The following is a 19,419-nucleotide window of genomic DNA, read 5'->3' on the forward strand; positions in this document are numbered from 1 at the left end:
TAAACTTGTTTACTACATCATGGTACTCCCCCCAAGGCACACTTTATGCTCATGTTCTATTGAAAACACCATGTCTCACACCTAGAGAAGAAAGGCAGGTACACATTGCTTCAGGCAACGTGAGATGTAATGACAAAACAGGGTGCAACTCCCTCAAACCACTGCCTTTAGGCTAAACTTCTTTATTTAATTCGATTTCCCAAGTGAGAGTGACTTCATCAGACCCAGCCACTAAAGACATTCAACATTCCTGGACACACAGGTCTCTTTCTCTGGGTTTGTTTCAGGATGTGAAATACTGGAATTAAAACAACCTATTGGATTGCTTTTCTTTTGCTTTGGGTTTTTGGGTTTTGGTTTTTGGCGGTTTTTTTGGGTTTGTTTTTTTTTTTTTTTGGTAGGGTTTTTTTGTTTGTTTTTTAAAAATCAGATTCTCAAAGCACTTCAGACACTGAATCCAGCAACTGCTTCCAAAAAAATCCAAGCAAACAGATACAAACCACTACTAAGGAAAACTACTTGTAAAAAAAAAAAAAAAATTTATTCGGTGCAGTGTTTACATGCAAGATAATTGCACTTCAGTACCAAAAGAGAAAACAAAACTAGTAATTTCATTCAAAAGATTTATCCTTCTTAACAAAAGTGACTTGGTATGGCTTTTTGATCCTCTGTACTATGATTATAAATTATTTTCAAAATCCTAGTTGAGGTGGCACTCTGATATTAATTACATTTTGCTAAAAACATACATGCAGATACATAAAGGAAACCTCTGAAGGAATTAAAAGCCGAATTTAATAAATGAGGTAGTTCACCCGGTTACGCAGAAACACAGGTCTGTGTTTCTTTGTATGAAACGTCCAGCCTCTGTATGTGTGCCTGCAAATCAGAGGTCTATCACTTGCAACACAGCCTTACTGAAAAACTTGGCCCTTTGCCTTTCACAGCAGGGAGAGTTCAAGAGTCAAACTCGATGTGCGCAGCCAGGGACCTCACCACCAGGACACTTAACTCACCGCTTGCTGCTAAAGCTCCAGAGCATCCCTCTCTCTCTCTCTCTCTCCGTAGCCTACATGGAGAGTGATGGCACATCTTGCCCTTTATGGGTTCAGAGCAGCTTAAGGCAGAACAGCACTTTTAATTACTTGAGACAAGTCAGACTGATCTTACTTCAAACAATCTGAGTTGGATGATTGTTGTGTCAAGATCCTGAGGATTTTTAACTACCTGAATACACAGTATTTTTCATCCGTGCCTCTACTGTAGTGCATGAAAACTTCCCTTCATATATACCAAAAAAACATTAATTTCTTTTAAAATTGCTAACCAGCAGCTCAGAGATTCAATGTTCACATTACTTAACATTTAATTTAAAACACTATTAAACCGTCTCAGCATCCTGATATGAAAATCTTAAATTAAATTGTGATTAAAATTGCCACTATAAGCCTGTACCTGATTATCAAGTGAAAGCTACTCAACTAAAGAGAGACATTTAAGCAAGCAATTGACAGAACTACTTTCTGCCAGGCACCACAACAAGAAGAAAGGTGCTCATTGTGATAATCCTTCACTGATTAAAATCAGTCACTGTAGCCAGCACAGAACCGAGTGTGCAATCCTTCATGTTATTTAGAAAATTCAAAGAGAAAAAAAAATCATTTGCAAAGTGAATAAATATCCCAGGCACCCATGGCTTCACTTATTCTTTTTCTCAGAAACATCAATCCGGAAGGACAGAGAGCGTTGTCATCTGTTTGCCTGTTTAAAAAACAAAACAGAAAACAAAGGTTCAAATTCTGTTGACAGGCTGACAGACTATCTTATGAGTTGCTTGGATGCTTCTCAACAGAATAGCTTCATTAGCAGACAAGTCAAATTTATTTATTTTTATAAATAAAACCAAGTTTCAGAATTTGGGACATTTAAAATTATTAAACACACCCAAATACTTTACCTGCATATTTTTATAAATCCAATCTGTAAACACAGTCATATTGCCATACACTCCAGGTCTATTGGGACTAGCACAGCCAGTTCCCCAGCTTGTGTCTCCAACCAGCCACCACACGGAGTTTTTGTTCGTTACTAGAGGACCCCCGCTGTCACCCTGCGCAAAATACAAGCAAGTTATTAGTGACCTGGCCACCAGGTAAGACACAATCCATTTCACTTCAGGAATACAGGTTACGTTTCAAAAAAAGCTAGCCACCATTTTAAGGCAGTCTTTAAAACAAAACATGATGGCAATTACAGTATTAAATGATGACTGCTTGCAATAATGATGAAAACTGTTCATCACTGAGCAGTGAGATAACCATTATTGACTTTCTTGTTCACAAGCATAATGCCAGGCTATCACCATGATTATGAAGGTCATTCTTTCATTTTCAAGTACCAGTTAACAAAACATCCTTGAAGCATTAAAAAGCCCTGCCTCACACTCTGGGTATTTAGAACTCAGCACTGGCAGCCATTCAGAAGATGAAACAAAAGCTCTCCCTTTTGAAGGATGCACCACAAAAGCAACTAGAAGCCCAAGCAAAATGTTACTTTTTTTTTTGCGCATATGATCTGTTTGTAATTAATAGATGATTAAAAAAATCCTACTAGGAAGACCACAAAAACAATCAGATTATTATTAGGAATTAGGAATAATTACCTGACAGGAATCAATTCCTCCACCTAGATATCCAGCACAGATCATTGTAGGCAAAATCATGCCATTATAGATATAGACAGAATTACACCTAGAACGTTCTATTAAGGGCACCGTAACATAATTCAGGTTATTTGATGTTTTACCTAAAATTGAAATATGCACAAAAACACACATACAAAGACAAAATTAGAACAAGCTTCATATTACGTTACTATTACAAATCCCAGCAGCTAGCGCTGTTCAAGATGAAATAAACTTACTAGAAACATTAGGATGGACACTTAAGACGTATGGTCCATCACACAGAGACAACTGTGACATTAAAACTCCCTTCCAAGAGGTCAGTGAGTTACCCTGCTTTGCTGTCAGTGTACTGTAAAGCAAGAGGACATGACACCTACCTGTCTACTCCAGCCCTAAATCAACTGTGTTATTTACAGGGCTACTAAAAGCACATGAAGTCTGCAAGAGGTGAAGAAGACCTCCCCACCGTTTCATGGTCCAGCACATTCCCATATTCAGGGTCCAGCTTCCGGGACACTCCCCCCCCCCAGTACCTTCTCATACTGAAAGACACTGTTCCTCCCTTTCCTTTTCACTTCTTACAAATTTACTTGCATCAATGCTATCGTAGCTTGAGGTGGTGGAAAGGACTGAGGTGTATTGTAGCTTAAGGTGGTGGAAAGCCCTCCAAAGAGGGCTGGCTTGGCATACAGCTACCCTCATTACAGAAGAGGTGGCCCTGCTAGCAAGAGCACAGACTTGTTTCCTGTGTGAATGTTTCTGGCCCCTGGTACTGATTTGAGGCTCCTTTGCAACCTGCTGAATGCAACACATCACAACTTGCTTTGAGATGGAATGCCATGTGCAAATATTAGGGGCTGTAAAATGGGTGAAAAAATAGTATATCAACAGATCTGGCTCAAACTGCCCAATTAGCCCATGCAGCGGTTATTCATAGGTGGAAGAGGACTGGTTTATATAGAAGAACAAAATATTCCAGAGCCACTCTTTACCTCCTTGGTACTCTGCTCCCCACCCAGATATCCAGCACTGCTGATTAGGCTGGAACATCATTCCTGGATTAGGCAGACAAACAGGCCGTACAGTATCTACAAAACAAAGACAGTATCGCATGCCAGATATCCAGGCATAATTCAAAATAAATGCATATGCAGTATCTCAGCATGACCACCACTGAAGTACATACACACACCCCATGCATTGTCTCTGTACTTCTCCTTCCTTGCAGATAAGCAATACTGTGCAATGCAGGCAGCAGCAGAAAGCTTACCAGCTGTCCTTTCCCAGAGGGCTACCTAATCTTCACCTCAAAGCCAGGAACAAACACACTTAATGGTTCTAGCTCAGGCTAACTAGAACAATTAACACCAGCTCTTCTGATCAGTAGAGGACAAAGGAGAAGAAAAACTTAAAAGACAACTACCTCCCTGCATTCTCTTCGCAAAACCCTGCTGAAAATAATCACAATGCAAGCAGGATTCAATGCCTATATACAAGAAGTGTAAAACACAAACATCTGGTAAACAGACAACCTCCCTGCTCTCAGCAGCAGAAGAGCCCCTCCAGTTTACTTCAGGTAGCTTTAACTGAAGCACTGAAAAGCAAGGGACCTATACACAAAAAAGCATTTAAAGTTTAAATAATGGTTTGTCCTCTATTCTTTACTGCTTGCTTACAACCTACATCTACTTTTAAGAAAGAAACTTCTTGTCATGTTGGGTTTTGGGGTTGGGTGTTGGGGGTTTTTTTTCCCATTTGTTATGTGACATAACTTCGTTTAGGATTTTAGTCAGCTGTTCCACTAGTATATCCTGAGCCTACACATATAGAAGTGGCAATACTTAAGCATCATAAAGCATTCTGGGGTCAAAGTACATTATTGAGAGAAGCCCAAACTCCCTTACCATGTACTAGATTTAAATTGATCCTACTTAGAAAATCAGACGGTGTGCCTTTTGTCTCTAGCTCTACCCTGTCTGTCTGTCTCTAAGGTGTCTCTACCTACACTTTGTGTTTTTCCCATGAGAATCTACAAGGATTACTTGAATTTCAGAGGCTTTAAAATATGTGCTCATTGCCTTTGGATTTTTGCCTTAAGAAGAGCAGAATACATACCAGTAAAACTCAGCGGTGTCTCTAACTTCATAAGGGCAACATCATTGTCTTTAGAATCTGTATCATAATCTGGATGGGAAATTATCTGTTGCACTCTGTATCCGTTTCTTAAGAGCATCTCATTCTGATTCAGAATCCCAGCATAAACCCTCCAGCTGTACGGGTCAGAATATCGTCTACAGAAAAAAAAAGGTTAGAAAGTTTGCTTCTCTAGTAACAAATCACAGATTATGATCTTCAAAAAATTGTCTTCAGAGATGTGTGACCAAGAACGCACATGTATTTGACTACCATTTCTGAAGAACAAGGTAAACAAATTGCAAGACATCTAACTTCAAGAAAGCTTGACTCTAATTTCATAAATATAGCAAAAAAATCTTCAAAATGGGTTAAGTATCACTGTCTATCCCCTTAGTCACTCAGCACAGCAAATTATAGTCTGAGACTGCAACACTGAAGTCCATTGATTTCCATGGCTGAGGGATCAAGCAGTTATTTCTGAGGTCTCACATGTCAGCAGTATCACTCACGTGTAAAAGCACGCAAGGGCAGCAGAAGCCAGAATTACTAAAAACATGATTTAATGAAGGAGTTTCACTGTCTTCAAAATGCCAAGGTTTTGTTTGGTTGGTTTTAGTTTTTGGTAGCTTTTTTTATAATGTTAAGCATGCTCACTAGATGTAATTTAAGTAGCTTCTTGTGCTCCAGCAGAGTTTACAAATGCTCAAAACTCCCCACAAGTGTTAAAACTCCCTCCATAAGAACTGCCAAGTGCTTGCAAGTCATCCTCCCTCCAAAAGAAGAAATAAAAAAATCAAGTCTGAAAAACAGTTTTGTGCCAGCTACAGCTTGGTTGCAATTCCTATAGCTTTTGCATATTACAGAGCTCAAATTAGAAAACAAAGGAGGGATAAGATAAAAACATAATAACATAATAAAAACAAAATAACATAAAAACAAAAATCTTGAGAAAGGAATGTAAGTTAAGGACAAAGTTATTTTTCCTTGGCTTAGCCTCTAAACTGTGATCCAGCCAACCAACTGTTAAAATGCTTTTGCTTAGTGGGTTTTCCCTCCAACAGAAGCAGCCACCTTTTAAACATATTCTGCCACTGTAAACAACTCTCCTTTATAGGTTAAAAATGTACAAAGCACCAGCTATTTTTCCTGTTGATGCTTATGTAAAGTGCTCCTTGGATAGGTATAAATCTACATTTAATATTGTCTTGGGCTTTATTACCATGTGGCACAAAGATACGGAAAAATAAATGGTGCAGGAATCTTCAAATTGATCATATCTACAGTTGTGCGATATTTGAGGGTTTGAAATTTTTTTCTTTTTTTCTTCTCTTTGTTTTTCCTTACAGTGTAATTCAAGTTCTTCATGAAAACATTGTACTGTCTGGCATTAAGTTTGGTGCCTTGAGGTTACCTCTTAAATTGGGTGGGTACCTGCGCCCAACACCACCGCTCAATTTAATTTCCACCTTTAACAAGTAAAGTAAGATTGTCTTCCCATAGAAAGCAGACAGATGATCTGCAGTCAGCCTCCTCCAGGAAAATTTTTTTCCTTAATACTTGAAAACCATACTGCTACATAGACAAAAATATTGTACCTAGCATCTCTATTCAAGGCAAGAGGAAAAGGAGGAATGGTATTTAATTCAGTTTTAAAGCAGACAGTTGGGAGACTTAAGTAAATTTGTGCATTTCAGCCTGAAGCAAGAAGCATCACCATTCGAGAGACGAATGAGTGAGCTGGGTGCTCCAGTTGCTCCAGTATCCACGTAGGTGAGACTCACCCTTCCACACAGTGTGCTGCCGTCACTATCCACTGGCGGGTGATGATGGAGCCCCCGCAGACATGGATGCCCTCCATGTGGAGGCTGACCTGCCACGGCCACTGCCCTGGCATCGCCCCGCTGCCACCCACAATTCGGTTCATAATGTTCATGCTTTTGATGGACAGGCCGCACTCTAAGGAATCAGTTACACACACAGAGGCATGAGTTAAAGAGTGAGCTGGTCTGATAGATGGCTTCTGTAGCTCAGGCTTCACTAGGAAAAGGGAGCACAGACCATGTCTGACCTCTGCGCTGCTGGCGTTTGATACACTGCTGCAGCTCAGGTCCCTGCCCTGGACACCAAGATCCCAAGTCTCCCATAGCCTGCTACTGCCCCCAATTCACCATAAACCAGTGGGTCATTACACCTTTAAGTGTAGTATTCAAGCATCTCTGGTGAGCCATACAGACACACGCCTTTGTGTTGAGCAACAAAACAGACAACAGCCAGGAGTCACCTCACGACAGCCATCACCACTGCCCACTCGAAGGCTGCGTGTTAGAGAGCAGATGTGCCACAGACGTCCCACCACGGCTGCCGGGTGAGGGCTACAGAGCTTCACTTCAGGCAAGTCATTTAAAGGAACCAGTGGCAGCAAAGACAAAAGCAACCAGGGATCCAACACCCTCCTTGTCTCTTCTCCCACCCTGCTCCTTAAACTGCACTGTCTGGAACTTCGGAACCAGAGTTAAATCATCTGCCCATCAAAAGATGGCAATTATTTATGCAGACTCAAAAGGATTTCCCAGCCAGAACATTTCAAAGCATGAACAAGAAGTTTAAGAAACAAGTCACTTACCTATGCAGCGCAGAGAAACCACATTTCCCGATGCACAGGAATCACTGCAATAGAAATTAAAAAAAACAAACAAACAGGATTTTAGGCATACAGTGAAGCAAATGGTGGGTAAAGTTCACCCTCCAGCTGCTTTCTACCCTTTCCAGCTATGCCCCCGCCTTCACCCTCATCTTCCTGCTGAGGGTTCCCTCCTTTCTTCACTCTCTCCAGCTACCCTACCAGCAACCAGCCTCCACCATTTCTTGCATTCACCATAACTGTCATGTGGAAGACTGCACTCGCCAGTAGAAAACGTTTGTAAGCCTAGTGAGGAACAAGATGAAGAACAGCATGAGAAAAGGTCCAGCTGATTCATGAAGTAGTTGTAGAACCACCTAAACAAGGGAGCCACAGGAACTTTGCAGGCCCAGCAGTCTACAGGTTTAGAAACTCGACACTTCAGTTGTTTAGTGAAAATAAAAATACTACTTTCCACAGTGAAAGATCCACTTTGCATGCTGTGTTTTCATGTGACTGAAAAGCTGTACCAGCTGCTGTGAATGTGTTACAGCTGGCAGCTATTGTCACCATACAGAAACTCCTGTTGATGGTCAAAGAGCCTTAGAAAAGTATCTTTGACATGGCAACCTCCTAGACAGCATGGAGGGAACAGGATGGAACATCTTCTCTTTAAAAAAAAAAAAAAAAAAGAGGGGAAGAAGGATGGAAAAATGACAGCTGTGTTTTTAAATAGAAGGGAGAGCAGTTGCTGCAATCAGATTAAAAACAGTCTCTTTCCCTCTAACAATCCCCATCAAAAGATGTACTTGCATTGTGCTACAGGCAGAAGTTACACCTCTTACAACAGCTAAGATGACCCCTGATAAAAGGAAAGAAGTTTGTGTTAAACAAAGATACCTGCTATATAGCTTTTTGTACAAGTCTATATTCCCAGCACTTCTGTTCAGCTTCATGTAACTTTTAAAGCTGACTTCAGTTGCTACTCCTCGACTATAGTAATATGTATCTCTGCAAAACAGAAAGTTCATTATAAACTCAGTAGTTTTAGTTTTCAAACAAGTAACAATAAACTGTGCCAAACTAGAGCTTGACATGAACAAAACTAAAAATAGTTTTAATTATAACTATAAAAATATATTTTTTTTGAAATAAACACAGAACATGGTGGTGCAGAACAGTGCCCAAACCTCAGATTCTTTAAGTATTTGTCAAGTTCCACTTCCCATCAAACAGTTACTAGATTAAAATAATATTTTCATCTAATATGTACACATGGTAGGAATATTCAGCCTCAAGAAGCAGGGCAAGATGGAGAGATGCCCTTGCTGGTACATTTACACAGCATAGCAAAGTTCAGGTCCGGTAAGTGGTGACAGCCACGTTTCTGCAGGAAAACAAGAAGGTCAGCAAGTGCTGCTGTTCTGCCAGGCTTTCTACCTGAGGACCAGCTCTGTGTAGTTGTTGCTGGGCTCTTACTGGAGTTGGAACGACTGGGGTTAGAGACCTGAATTCAGAGCACCACGACACAGCGTGGGCACACACAAGTTCTGCCTGCAGGCAATAAATTCACTCCATTACTCCTTGCACAACAGAAGACAGCATTTTCCAACTGTGTCAAAGAGAGGCAACATCAAGTATTCCAACCGCAGAAGAATTCAGGCTATGGCATTACACGGAGAGAACATGGGCAGCCCTCAGGGCCACAAATGTTTATGGTGATCTTCCACACGAGCTGGTGTTCCTCAGAAGATCAAGGCTTTCCATGTAATACCGGCGATGACAGGTTAAGTCAGAGTGGATGTTACTGAGCAATTATAATGATCTGAAGTGAGCTCTGGAAGATGGTTGTAAGTGAATGTATTGGATACTTACTAAGTAACTACTGCATGTGTGCCAGACAACTGTTACTTGTTGGAGCAATGTCTCATTCTGATTCTGTAACAGCTACTATCATTAAAATCAGACCCACCTGGGTGCACAAGAACTACATTGCCAACTGCTTTTTATTTCAGATACACATTCTTAAAAATGACAAGAGGGAAATTTTAACCTTTCTACGTACATGCAAAGGCCAACAAAGGTTAGACTTACACACTGTAGCCCATGTCTTTACATGCAATCTTCCCATAATCGTCATTCCAGTCATCTTGACAAACAGGATACCAGGATTTGCTGACAGGTGAATAAACTTCCAGGATGAAGTCTGGTCCAAAAAGTCTAACTGCCAGGAAAGGAAGAAGAAAAAACAAAACAAAAACAGAACACCACACGCTATATTACTGCTCTTTCTCTACTTGAAAGTATTGTTACCCATAATATTTGCTTGTATGTATGAACTGGTGGTAATATAATGCTGCCTTCTACTCAAATTCTGAGTAAATATCAAGTAAACAGAAATATCACAATGACTTAATTCTTTTGTAAGGCAATTTAAAAGAACTACCAGTTTAAAAATGCAAGTGTACAAGATAGTGTTCATCTTCTCATTTCAGCTTTTACGCTTAAAATTCTCTTTCATGTTCTACCACCAAGAAAGACTGCAATAGGCAATCTTTTCCTTTTATCTACACAACCATGTATTTCTTAATATATTATATATTGTGTATAAATAAAATGTAACATTTTGCAATATATTTTATATTATATCTTAATACACTAAATTTCTTCAGAGAAGCACTTGTAGAGCAAGAAAATGTAACCAGGACCAATTAGCTCTGACATTCCATGCCCCATTATGTATTTATTTGCACAAGAATTTAATATAAAATTGTTCAAGCAAAAGAACAGACTGAACAAGCTTCTCCAAAACCCCGTTACTGAATGAAATAGAGAGGAACAGCTTTAGAGCATATGCCAGTAAATGCTAACCCTGCATGAGGCATGTGCAGAATAAAAGTTCCCAGAGAAAGCATAATAGCACAGCTGGAGTTTTCCAGAGTGGCACTGGCACAACACCGGTGTTAGAAACAAGATGCCACACCTTTGGAAGGGACAAATTCGTGATGTTTCCACCTTCCACCCTCAGCTCTGCACTAAAGCTTCCCTTGGCACCTTTTCAGTTGGAAACACCGATCAGACCAGGCTTTCTTACACAAAGGAGTTATGAAGTAGTTAAATCATTGGTGGGAGAATAAGGAATGCAAAATATGTGGAAAAAGACAAGCCTGACTGAAGACCACTAGATTTCTGTTATCATCTGAAGTTCAACTAAGAAATCAATGGTGACTGTTCATTCCAGAGACAACGTTACATTCAGTTTTGCACAAACTCCACTCAAATAAAAGACAGTATTTCAAAACCTGATTCAAACTCAGCCAGCTCAAACCCATGAGTCAGTCATTTTGTTTCAGCTTTTCAATCAGACTGGAAACAAACTGAATATCTAGATAGAGGCTTCAAAAGCACTCAAACATCCTGAACCATTTTAGAGATATAACTTAGGCTAAAATGGTCCTATTGTAACTCAGGCAAGCTTTGGACAAGGCAATTCACTCAAAAACTCCTGCAGTTGGCTGATGCTCCCTGCCCTTCACTGCTGGCACTCACCACACCGGGTTTCATCCTCCCCGCTGGGGCAGTGGCTCACTCCATCACACCACTGTGAGGGTGGTATGCACACTCCTGAAGATCCACACTCTATCAAGGAGCCGAGACAACGATTCTCAACTATGGGGAGAGAGCAACATATATCAGCCTCAGGCAACTACTGCCAATTCTCATCTTAAGGAGTATTCCAGCTTTGATAGCATAAAACCCCAGAAAGAGCTCTTAAACTCAGAGATGGGAGGAGACCTAGCCTGACACAACAGATGTATTGCTCTGTGCTTTACATGGCTTGTCAGATTAAGTCACTGATGCAACTGATTGGATTTTGTCCACTGCCTCCCCTGAATAAGCAAGCACCATTAAGTTGTCTAAAAGGAGTTAGTTAGCTTTACACTGACAAGGCATAACACTTATAAACAAAAAAGACGAAAGCTTTCGCTGCCATTTAAAACAAGATTACATTCACCCTGTATAAATCAAAGTGAGTAAAAAACCCCCTAAGAACACACAGTGTCATCCTAATCGTTTTAAATTAACTTCCTTCTCCCTTTCTTTTCCTGCACAGAACAGAAAGGAGAGGCTCCTAAAAACATAGCAAGTTGGGTTTTAGTTTCATTTGAAAAATGGCTCTCATTGAAAGGGAAATTAAGATAGCACAAGACAAACTTCACCTAAACCAAACAAAATTGCTCTACTCCAGCTTCAGACTTCAGTCAGCCCAGTTGGGGATGACTTCCAAGACAAATGTATTATTTGTGGTACGGCTTACAGTGGTGAGACAGGCTAAGCTCACACAACATTAACACAATTTCAAAGCAAAAGCCTCACAGAAACAATTAAATGGACATAAAGTACTTCTGCTCCAAGAGGGATTCCATTTTACGAAAATAAAATATATCTTGACTGTTTACACTCTTGCAATTAAGGTATACAAATTTACTTCAGTCTCCTTCCTTCACTTGAAATTAAGTGAAGTTCAATTTGGAACAGAGTTCCATTTCAGAAAGGATGCACAGCAGTGACTTCCTTAATGAAATGCACCACAGCATGTGTTGGACACGCACAGTTATGTGCCAGTGCAAAAACCCTTGCAAGTGTTCAAACTACTCATTAGTAATAGCTACGGTGCTGTACAGTTGTACTGAACCAGCTTTTGCCAGATAGATTAGAGCTTTCCAGAGGAGACACCTGAATAAGCCACTCTAGAAGAGTCAAAAAGCAGATGACATCACAATGTCAAAAACATATCTACTTGATGAAGGGAAAGTGACAGCATCATTGTTCATGAAAATGAAAGAAAAAAACACAAACCCACAAACAAAACTGAGGCATTAGGAAGCATATTAGTTCATCTCTCAGGAGATAGGTAACAAAGACTTTCCTATCCTTAATTCAGCATAAAATGGAAGAAAAGAATGTATATTTCTGACTTTAAAAGATTAATACATCTTTTCTTTCAGAAACAAACAAAAAGTCTTACCAAAATACCAGATGAAGAAAGCAGCAATTGCACAACAAATTACTAGTAAAATGGACAATATAATGACTATGGTTTTCTTTATATCTGAAATGAAAGCAAGGAGAAAAAGAGAAATAAGCTTCACAAATAAGGACATTTCCAGCCACAGGCACTATTTATTTCCTTGACATTAAAAGCAGACATCTTTTGCCAGATAGACCTTTCTCCATTCCACCACCCTTCCTCCAAATCACCCAGGTTCCTGTCCAGTTACCGTGGCATCCCAGCCAGCTATTAGTTCTTAATCCATGGGGAGGTGACTCCTTCAATACAGAAGATGGAAGGGAAGATCCTTTTTATCTGTTCTCTTCCTTTGGAAGACCTTAGGTCTAAAAGTGGAAGAAATCCTAACAAAACTTACTTGATGCACATGTTCTCTCAGATGAATGTGCTACTGGCCTACTCGACTGATAGGTAGCAACTCTTGGGACATAGCTTGGCACTGGTGGAGCATTTGTCGAGAAGTACTGTGGATATGGGTAAGCACCTGGCTGCCTGGCAGAATAGACGTTTTCTGGCTGAAAGCCATGATTTTCATAGTATGGCGGTGGACCCTAAACAATAAAGTTGAGGAAAAGGAAACAGAGAAAGTAAAAAACAAGAGGCAAGACTGCAATTCGGACAAAATAAGTTTCAGATACCATTTACATTCAGAACCCTATTAAGTAATTCTGACAATGCAGAAATACACCATGCATGTATAAACATACTAGTGACTCCAACTTTCACAGAGAAGGAGATTGACAGTACATGCCTAATAGCTCACACTTTGAATAATAAAAATAACAGAGAGTGAGGCTGGAAGGCATACGAAGAGATCAGTTTCCTGATCCAAAGTAACTAAACCTAAGAAGGATTCTTGAGCCAGCCCTCCAGCTGGCCGCACAAACCATTGCACTGGAACATCTGACAGGGTCGAAATAAGCAGCGAGGACAGTTTTAGGAAGTACCACCATTGAAAGAAACACTGACAAGTGACAGCCTTTGTGTGTGCAGTTGTCCAGGTCTAGGATAAATGCCTACTGCCCATTTTGTCCTATGATACCAACTATACCTAAGTAATTTCTGAAATGCACTGGCCTACAACAGGTTGTGGAGCATTTATCCTAGAAGAGCTTTAAGAACTAGTTAGAAGCTATTCCAATCTATCCCCCCAAAATAAGCTTTAAAAGCATAAATCTCTCCCAGGAGTATCTGAGCACTTGAAATGCTAGTTAATTCAAGACTCTTACACCTGACTCACAGTGAATCTTTCCTTTTTTGCAGAAAAGAAAACACAAAAAATACTCCACATTTTAAAAGACTTGTTAACCGGGACATCACTCAATAGGCTGTTACTTGTAGAGAAATAAAACCTCATTTAAAAAAAAAAAAAAAAATAGAGTATTCTGAATATTTTGTTTACTTACTACAGTAGAGGTCATCTTTCCTTTGTCAGCAGAGGCAAAACAATTCAAGCGTTTGGAAGGAAAGCATGAACCTATATTAAAAAAAACACAAACAAACCAACAAATCACCAAACAGAAAACAATCCAACCAGAACCTGTGTCCACCTTTCTTGTCACTTTTTCCTTTGGAAAAATGCCAAAGGGGGGGGGGGGGGGGCAGAAATACGGAAGTATTTCAAGAGAGGGTACAAATTAAGGTGCAGCATGAAATCGGATCTCAATAGCCTCTCAATACAACTTTGAGGATTATACAGTGGCAACTATTCACTAACACGAGCACCACACAAACCAAGAAGATTAAGTTAGTGCTCACTCTCGCTAACAGAATGAGAGTTAAAGAATATCCTGGCAACAACCCACATGGTGTCAGTACCAAGTTCAGGTCCTCCTGCCTCTCTCAACACTTACTCATGTATCGCTCCTTAGTTTATGACACAGAAACGAGAACATGAACAAAGCATCAGGAAATACAAATTCAATTAACTCATTTGATAATGCCACAGCCAGCAGCCCCACAAGCTACATCTTTTTCACTCTTCTGTGTGGCAAACAGCTGTTTTCTTGGTTGCGTGTTGTAGCCACCCCACCAAAAACAGGCAGAGAAGCACAGCAGGGAAACAATACGCCACATTAATATGGAAGGTTTTTAAATAGAGTAAAAGAGGAGCTACATCCAATGTTTGAAGCATATAGCAGTTTATTTTAAAGTTAAACATTAACACTAAGTAAAACCACAGATTAACAAAGACACAAGAAACACAAAATGTGTGTTACCACAGTTCTAATATAGGCAGTGATACACCTCCACAAGCAATCATTTTAATAAATAATTTAACCTATTGAGTCCTCTCATAATGTTACTCTACATGAAAAAAAGCCTAGGAAGTGCCTCAGTCATGCACTGAGAAATACCTTTCTCCAGCTTGCAGGGCAGGACCCTGCACACAGGCACACTGCCATGACCCCTGTTGAAAGCCAGGACTGCAAAGAGCAGTTGCATTAAGACACAGCATAATTCAGCCCAATGTATAAGGTTATGTTTTAGACCCTGTACCAATGTGTCATCTCACCCAAAACTGAACTGCAAATGTCTCTGAAGAAGATTTCAACAGCAGCTTGGCACCTCAAGCATGCCAATATTTCGTGACAGTTTAGGAAAGCTGGTTCTGGTATTTGCTTATTAGCACTAGCAAAAAAAGTAACTAATAATGCACTGTTGAACATTCATTGGCATGGCAGACAAGTGAAAAACAAGTCTTACTCCTACTTACACTAAGTCCATCAGATTGGTGACTAAGGCTTCAGGACTTCTGCTTTATGTCGCATCCATTCTTAGCCAGCTCTTCACAGCAGAGTCAGGAGGTGTAGCTCTGCCCAGCCTTAGAGGACAAGTAACAAGTTGCAGGAAGGTATTTTTGTTCCTTGTTCTCTGATCAGGAGGGGGGAATAAATAGGATTAGGAAGTTTAGTGATAGCAGACAGAAAAATACTAGGTGGTGAGTCTGAGGTAAGCCAACAGAAAAGACCAAAGAAATATTTTTTACATTACTGTTTGAAAGGCTTTGCAAATTGACAGATGACAGTCTTCCTTATTCTTTTTGGGTTTTTTGGTTGGGGTTTTTTTTGTGGGTTTTTTAATGAACTGAGGAAAAAAAAATATCTCTGTTGCTTAAACAGGCTTTCAACCATCACTCCCAATTTCGTTCCCAAATCCAGCTTCTGATTAGTAAGTCTTCTGTTAACATACCACAAAACACAGGGATGTGATAGGTACATACATACAGATTTCCACAGTATTACACATAAGCATTTGCTAGCATATTAAAAACAGATTAAACCAAAACCACTGGGCTCCCATTAATTTGCAAATGTTTAGGGCAAAAATCAGTATGTAGCATCCAATAATGATATTATCTAGTTTTCTTAAACATGCATCACTGACACACTTCAAAATGTTTTACAAATACATCAAGGGTACGGCAACAACAGATAAGGAAGCTGAGTCATGGAGAAACAAACTGACCTGTCAAACACTCTCCATCCCAACAACTATAGAGCTAGAAGAGACTGGTCCATCTTATCTCAGTCCAATACTGTGGCCTCTAACTTACCTCACATATCAGACAAATTTAACTAGATCCCTCCTGAAAGTATCATAAACCCACTCCGGTGCAGAAGAGTTTAGTGGGAACACAAACTACCCTTCCCTCCCACTGCCAGTCATTCCTCCTGATGTCTGCGAAGCTGTAACAGCACTTTAATGGGTACATCTGAAGAAACAAACCTCAGGAGTCCTTTAAAGTGAGCTGGTGGAGTTAAAAGTGTACAGAGATCCCCAGGCAAGGAAACACAGGGAGCTTACCCCCACAGCAGGCTTGAAGGTATAAGAGACAGGGTCCAGAGAGCCTTGCAGGTCAGCTTGCTAACACCTTCTAGCTTTGGACAAAGTATACCCAAATAATAAAGGGGATCCATCACTCATATGCAGTCAAGCCCTTTAATTTCAAATCTTAAGCTTAGGCCAGTATGGATGGAGCAGAACTAGCATTTGTACCTCCAGCAACACAGAAGGTCCAAAATTGAGTGTGCTTTTGTTTCATAACTCTAAAAGTAAAGAAATAACTCTACTGTTTCTAATGACAGGCAATAATATGAGTATAAAATGCACAGCCACCACTGAAGTAGTATACTGATGAATACAGTGAAATGTACTGCCTCACAGCTCGCAGCTATTATGTGAGACATCTTAGCTTCTTCTCACATATGCCTTAGGTAGTTGTGTTATAATTAAAGTTCTGTCATGGGTCATTAAGATTTAAAAAAAGGCCTTTTTTTTTTTTTTTTCAATAAAAGTTGTCAGAATGAGAAAACAAAAACAACTAAAAAATTTGAAAATATTAAGATTAATTCAAACCAAATTTAATCCAAGAGTGGTTTTTTTAGTTTTTCTATGGATTTTTGCAAATCAATTCTTTATGTTCAAGCAAAAGTTGCAGTGAAATTGGTCTGTACTTCATTTCATAACATACTATTTCATTGAATATAGGCTTCCAAGACTATTAGTCCTCCAGAGGCTTGTCCTCCTCCCCACAGTGATAGCCACTCTGTCCCCTGGACAGGAAAAGCAGCACGCACAGAAGCATGCTGCTTGGCTGTAAGTGGTGCTCACCACCACAGCCTCCTAAGTCCCTCACCTTGCCACTGCAGGCAAGTAGGTACTTGCCTCCACTTTTGCCTCCTTACAGCGCGTCAGGTCGTAACTCCTTTATACTACACATGTCCTTTGCTAGCCAGAAGCCAACATCCCAAAAAGACAACTGAAAGAACGAAAGGCAAAGAAACCCTAAAGATTTAATCACAATTTTGGCAATGAAACCAACTTGCTGACTTTTACCCTAGTTCTCCATGCAGGAAATAATAATGGTACTTCCTTAGTACACACCATTCTGTAATTGTTAATTAAGACCAGTACCATACTTTGGAGGCATAGATTTCCACAAGTACTGCAGGCTATATTAGTTTCCACAAGCTTTTATATACAGATCACTATATGTTGTTTCCATGCCTAGACACTTAAGTCAATAGCATGGAATAATTACCTTGAGATACTCTAATACAACACTGCAAATTCAACTTAAGTCAGTGTAGCCAGAGTTACACTGGTAACACTGTATTTCCTGCACTGGCATATTAATTCAATACATGTTTTGTGCTATTTCCGAAACAGAAACATCATTAGATGTTTGTTAAGCTCTATGATAGGCATCAACAAGTGAAAAAACAAGCACAAAAACCCAAACTAGATCTTCAGTTAGACCTATGTAAAAGCAACCACACGCAACAAGGTGTAAGAAGACCAAACAGTTAACAGTCAAATGCATGAAGTTAATCTTCCAAAAGACGAGTAAAAGGATCCAAACCTGAACACTAACACAGTGTCACATCCAAAAGCAGTTCCCTTTATACAGTAAAGAAATCCAGCATATGCAAATGAACAAACTGGCAAAACTTATTAAGATAGCAAAGGAATAATTCCAGTGCAAAACTCAACTTTAAAAAAAGGGCAAGCCAACAAATTATGGCTTTTGTTGATGATACTAGAAAGGAAATTTTTTTTTTTTTATTCCCCACCATTTTATAACTACCTAGAAGTTTCAGTAGCATAACCTTAATCACAATATAATCATGATACAAAAGTGGGTGGGGAAGGGAGGAGAGGAAACAAAACAAAACAAAACAAAGATACGAAGGAAAGAGTTCATTCCAGATTCATTTACATGATCTTTTCACACACTGGGAAATTCCTGCCTCTGCTACCTGGACAAGAGAAAAGAAACATGGTCAAGATTCCGGTTCAACGAGCAGAACTAAAAATTATCATGACTTGCAAATCAAGTATAGAAAGGTTAAAAAAAAATCCAGTAATGTATGAAAAACGAAGTAACTAAATGATAATTTTCTTCTAATTTCACTACCAAGATTTTCTTCACACTTCTTCAGGAAGTAGTACTGGATAGTTTTATTGCAATGATTAAAAAAAGTTAAGGTCATTTACTCCACAGGGTAAAATTTATCCTCTGGAAGGGGTCAAAGACAAATCAACAAGCAACTGAACACCTCAAAGTCATCGAAATCAGATTTTTCCAGTGTCCTGGCCTTTCAGCTAGCCTTCTCCACAGAGGTAAGGTCTAGTCAGCATGCCTATGCAGTAACATGACACATCTTGCAGAGAACCATACAAGACTATGTAAATATTTATACAAAAGGTTACCACAAATAGAGCCTCAGCATTCTTAGATTTCCTATGAAACAGCTTTGAAGCTGTTTGAAGCTAAAATCAACCTGATCAACAGGTGTCAAAAACCAGTTCCTCTTTATTTGAGCTGCTGGTAGTGCTTATAAAGTCCCCAACAGGATTCCCAAGGCCAGCAAACCAAGATCAATACTACCTCCGCATGCAAAAACAGGCATTAAAAATCTCTGAGAGTAGCAGTCTCATTTTAAACAGTTACATGGTGCTATATTCATACTAGGAATAATCGTTTGTCTTCTCTGAAAACAGATATTACCATGAAACTCAAGCTATCTCAAGTACATCACATGTCTTTGTTAGGAACAGTGGGGTGGGAAAGGTTGAAAGCTGTTGCCTAGCTGAGTGGACCATGAATGGCAAAAGACCCCACAAAAGAAGTCATTTCTGAAACAGAAAGGACAAAGAGACCGAAAGAACCAGATTTTCTGGCACAGTAGGAGATGGACCTGCATTGCCCACGGCACCCGCCACCTCACACACAGATCTCCACGTTGCCAGACGATGAGCAACAGCCAGCTTGGAATTTGGGTTCCTTCTTCCCCTACACTACATCCCCACTTCTGCCTCTGCCCTTCTCCTTTCACAGCAGAAGCAGAAAACCTCATCTTCTGGCAGTAAAATTCAAGTCTCTGTCTATGGCAAGGAAAA

The 19,419-nt window shown here is 39.8% G+C and overlaps 1 protein-coding gene across 1 annotated transcript; it reads right to left on the reverse strand.

Annotated features, from left to right (window-relative positions):
* Window positions 1-223: 223 nt before the first annotated feature.
* Window positions 224-15,355, reverse strand: TMPRSS2 (transmembrane serine protease 2). Its single transcript, XM_074929281.1, has 14 exons — window positions 15,230-15,355; window positions 13,920-13,990; window positions 12,872-13,064; window positions 12,472-12,555; window positions 10,992-11,111; window positions 9,537-9,666; window positions 8,343-8,453; window positions 7,446-7,489; window positions 6,604-6,778; window positions 4,802-4,977; window positions 3,679-3,774; window positions 2,663-2,805; window positions 1,958-2,110; window positions 224-1,761 (listed from the first exon to the last, which is right to left on the reverse strand). The coding sequence occupies exons 2-14, from the start codon at window positions 13,932-13,934 to the stop codon at window positions 1,750-1,752; spliced, it is 1,452 nt and encodes a 483-aa protein (XP_074785382.1). The 5' UTR covers window positions 13,935-13,990; window positions 15,230-15,355; the 3' UTR covers window positions 224-1,749.
* Window positions 15,356-19,419: the final 4,064 nt, after the last annotated feature.

Source organism: Athene noctua, chromosome 1, assembly GCF_965140245.1.
Source record: "Athene noctua chromosome 1, bAthNoc1.hap1.1, whole genome shotgun sequence".
Taxonomy (NCBI): Eukaryota; Metazoa; Chordata; class Aves; order Strigiformes; family Strigidae; genus Athene; species Athene noctua.

What these genes read in the sequence shown, in the direction of transcription:
- TMPRSS2 (XM_074929281.1), bottom strand. An exon ending in TTTCTTCATCTGGTATTTTG is followed by an intron (nt 11,112 to 12,471) that starts GTAAGACTTTTT and finishes CTCTCCCCATAG; the next exon opens with TTGAGAATCGTTGTCTCGGC. An exon ending in GGGAGCAGAGTACCAAGGAG is followed by an intron (nt 2,806 to 3,678) that starts GTAAAGAGTGGC and finishes TTTCAATTTTAG; the next exon opens with GTAAAACATCAAATAACCTG.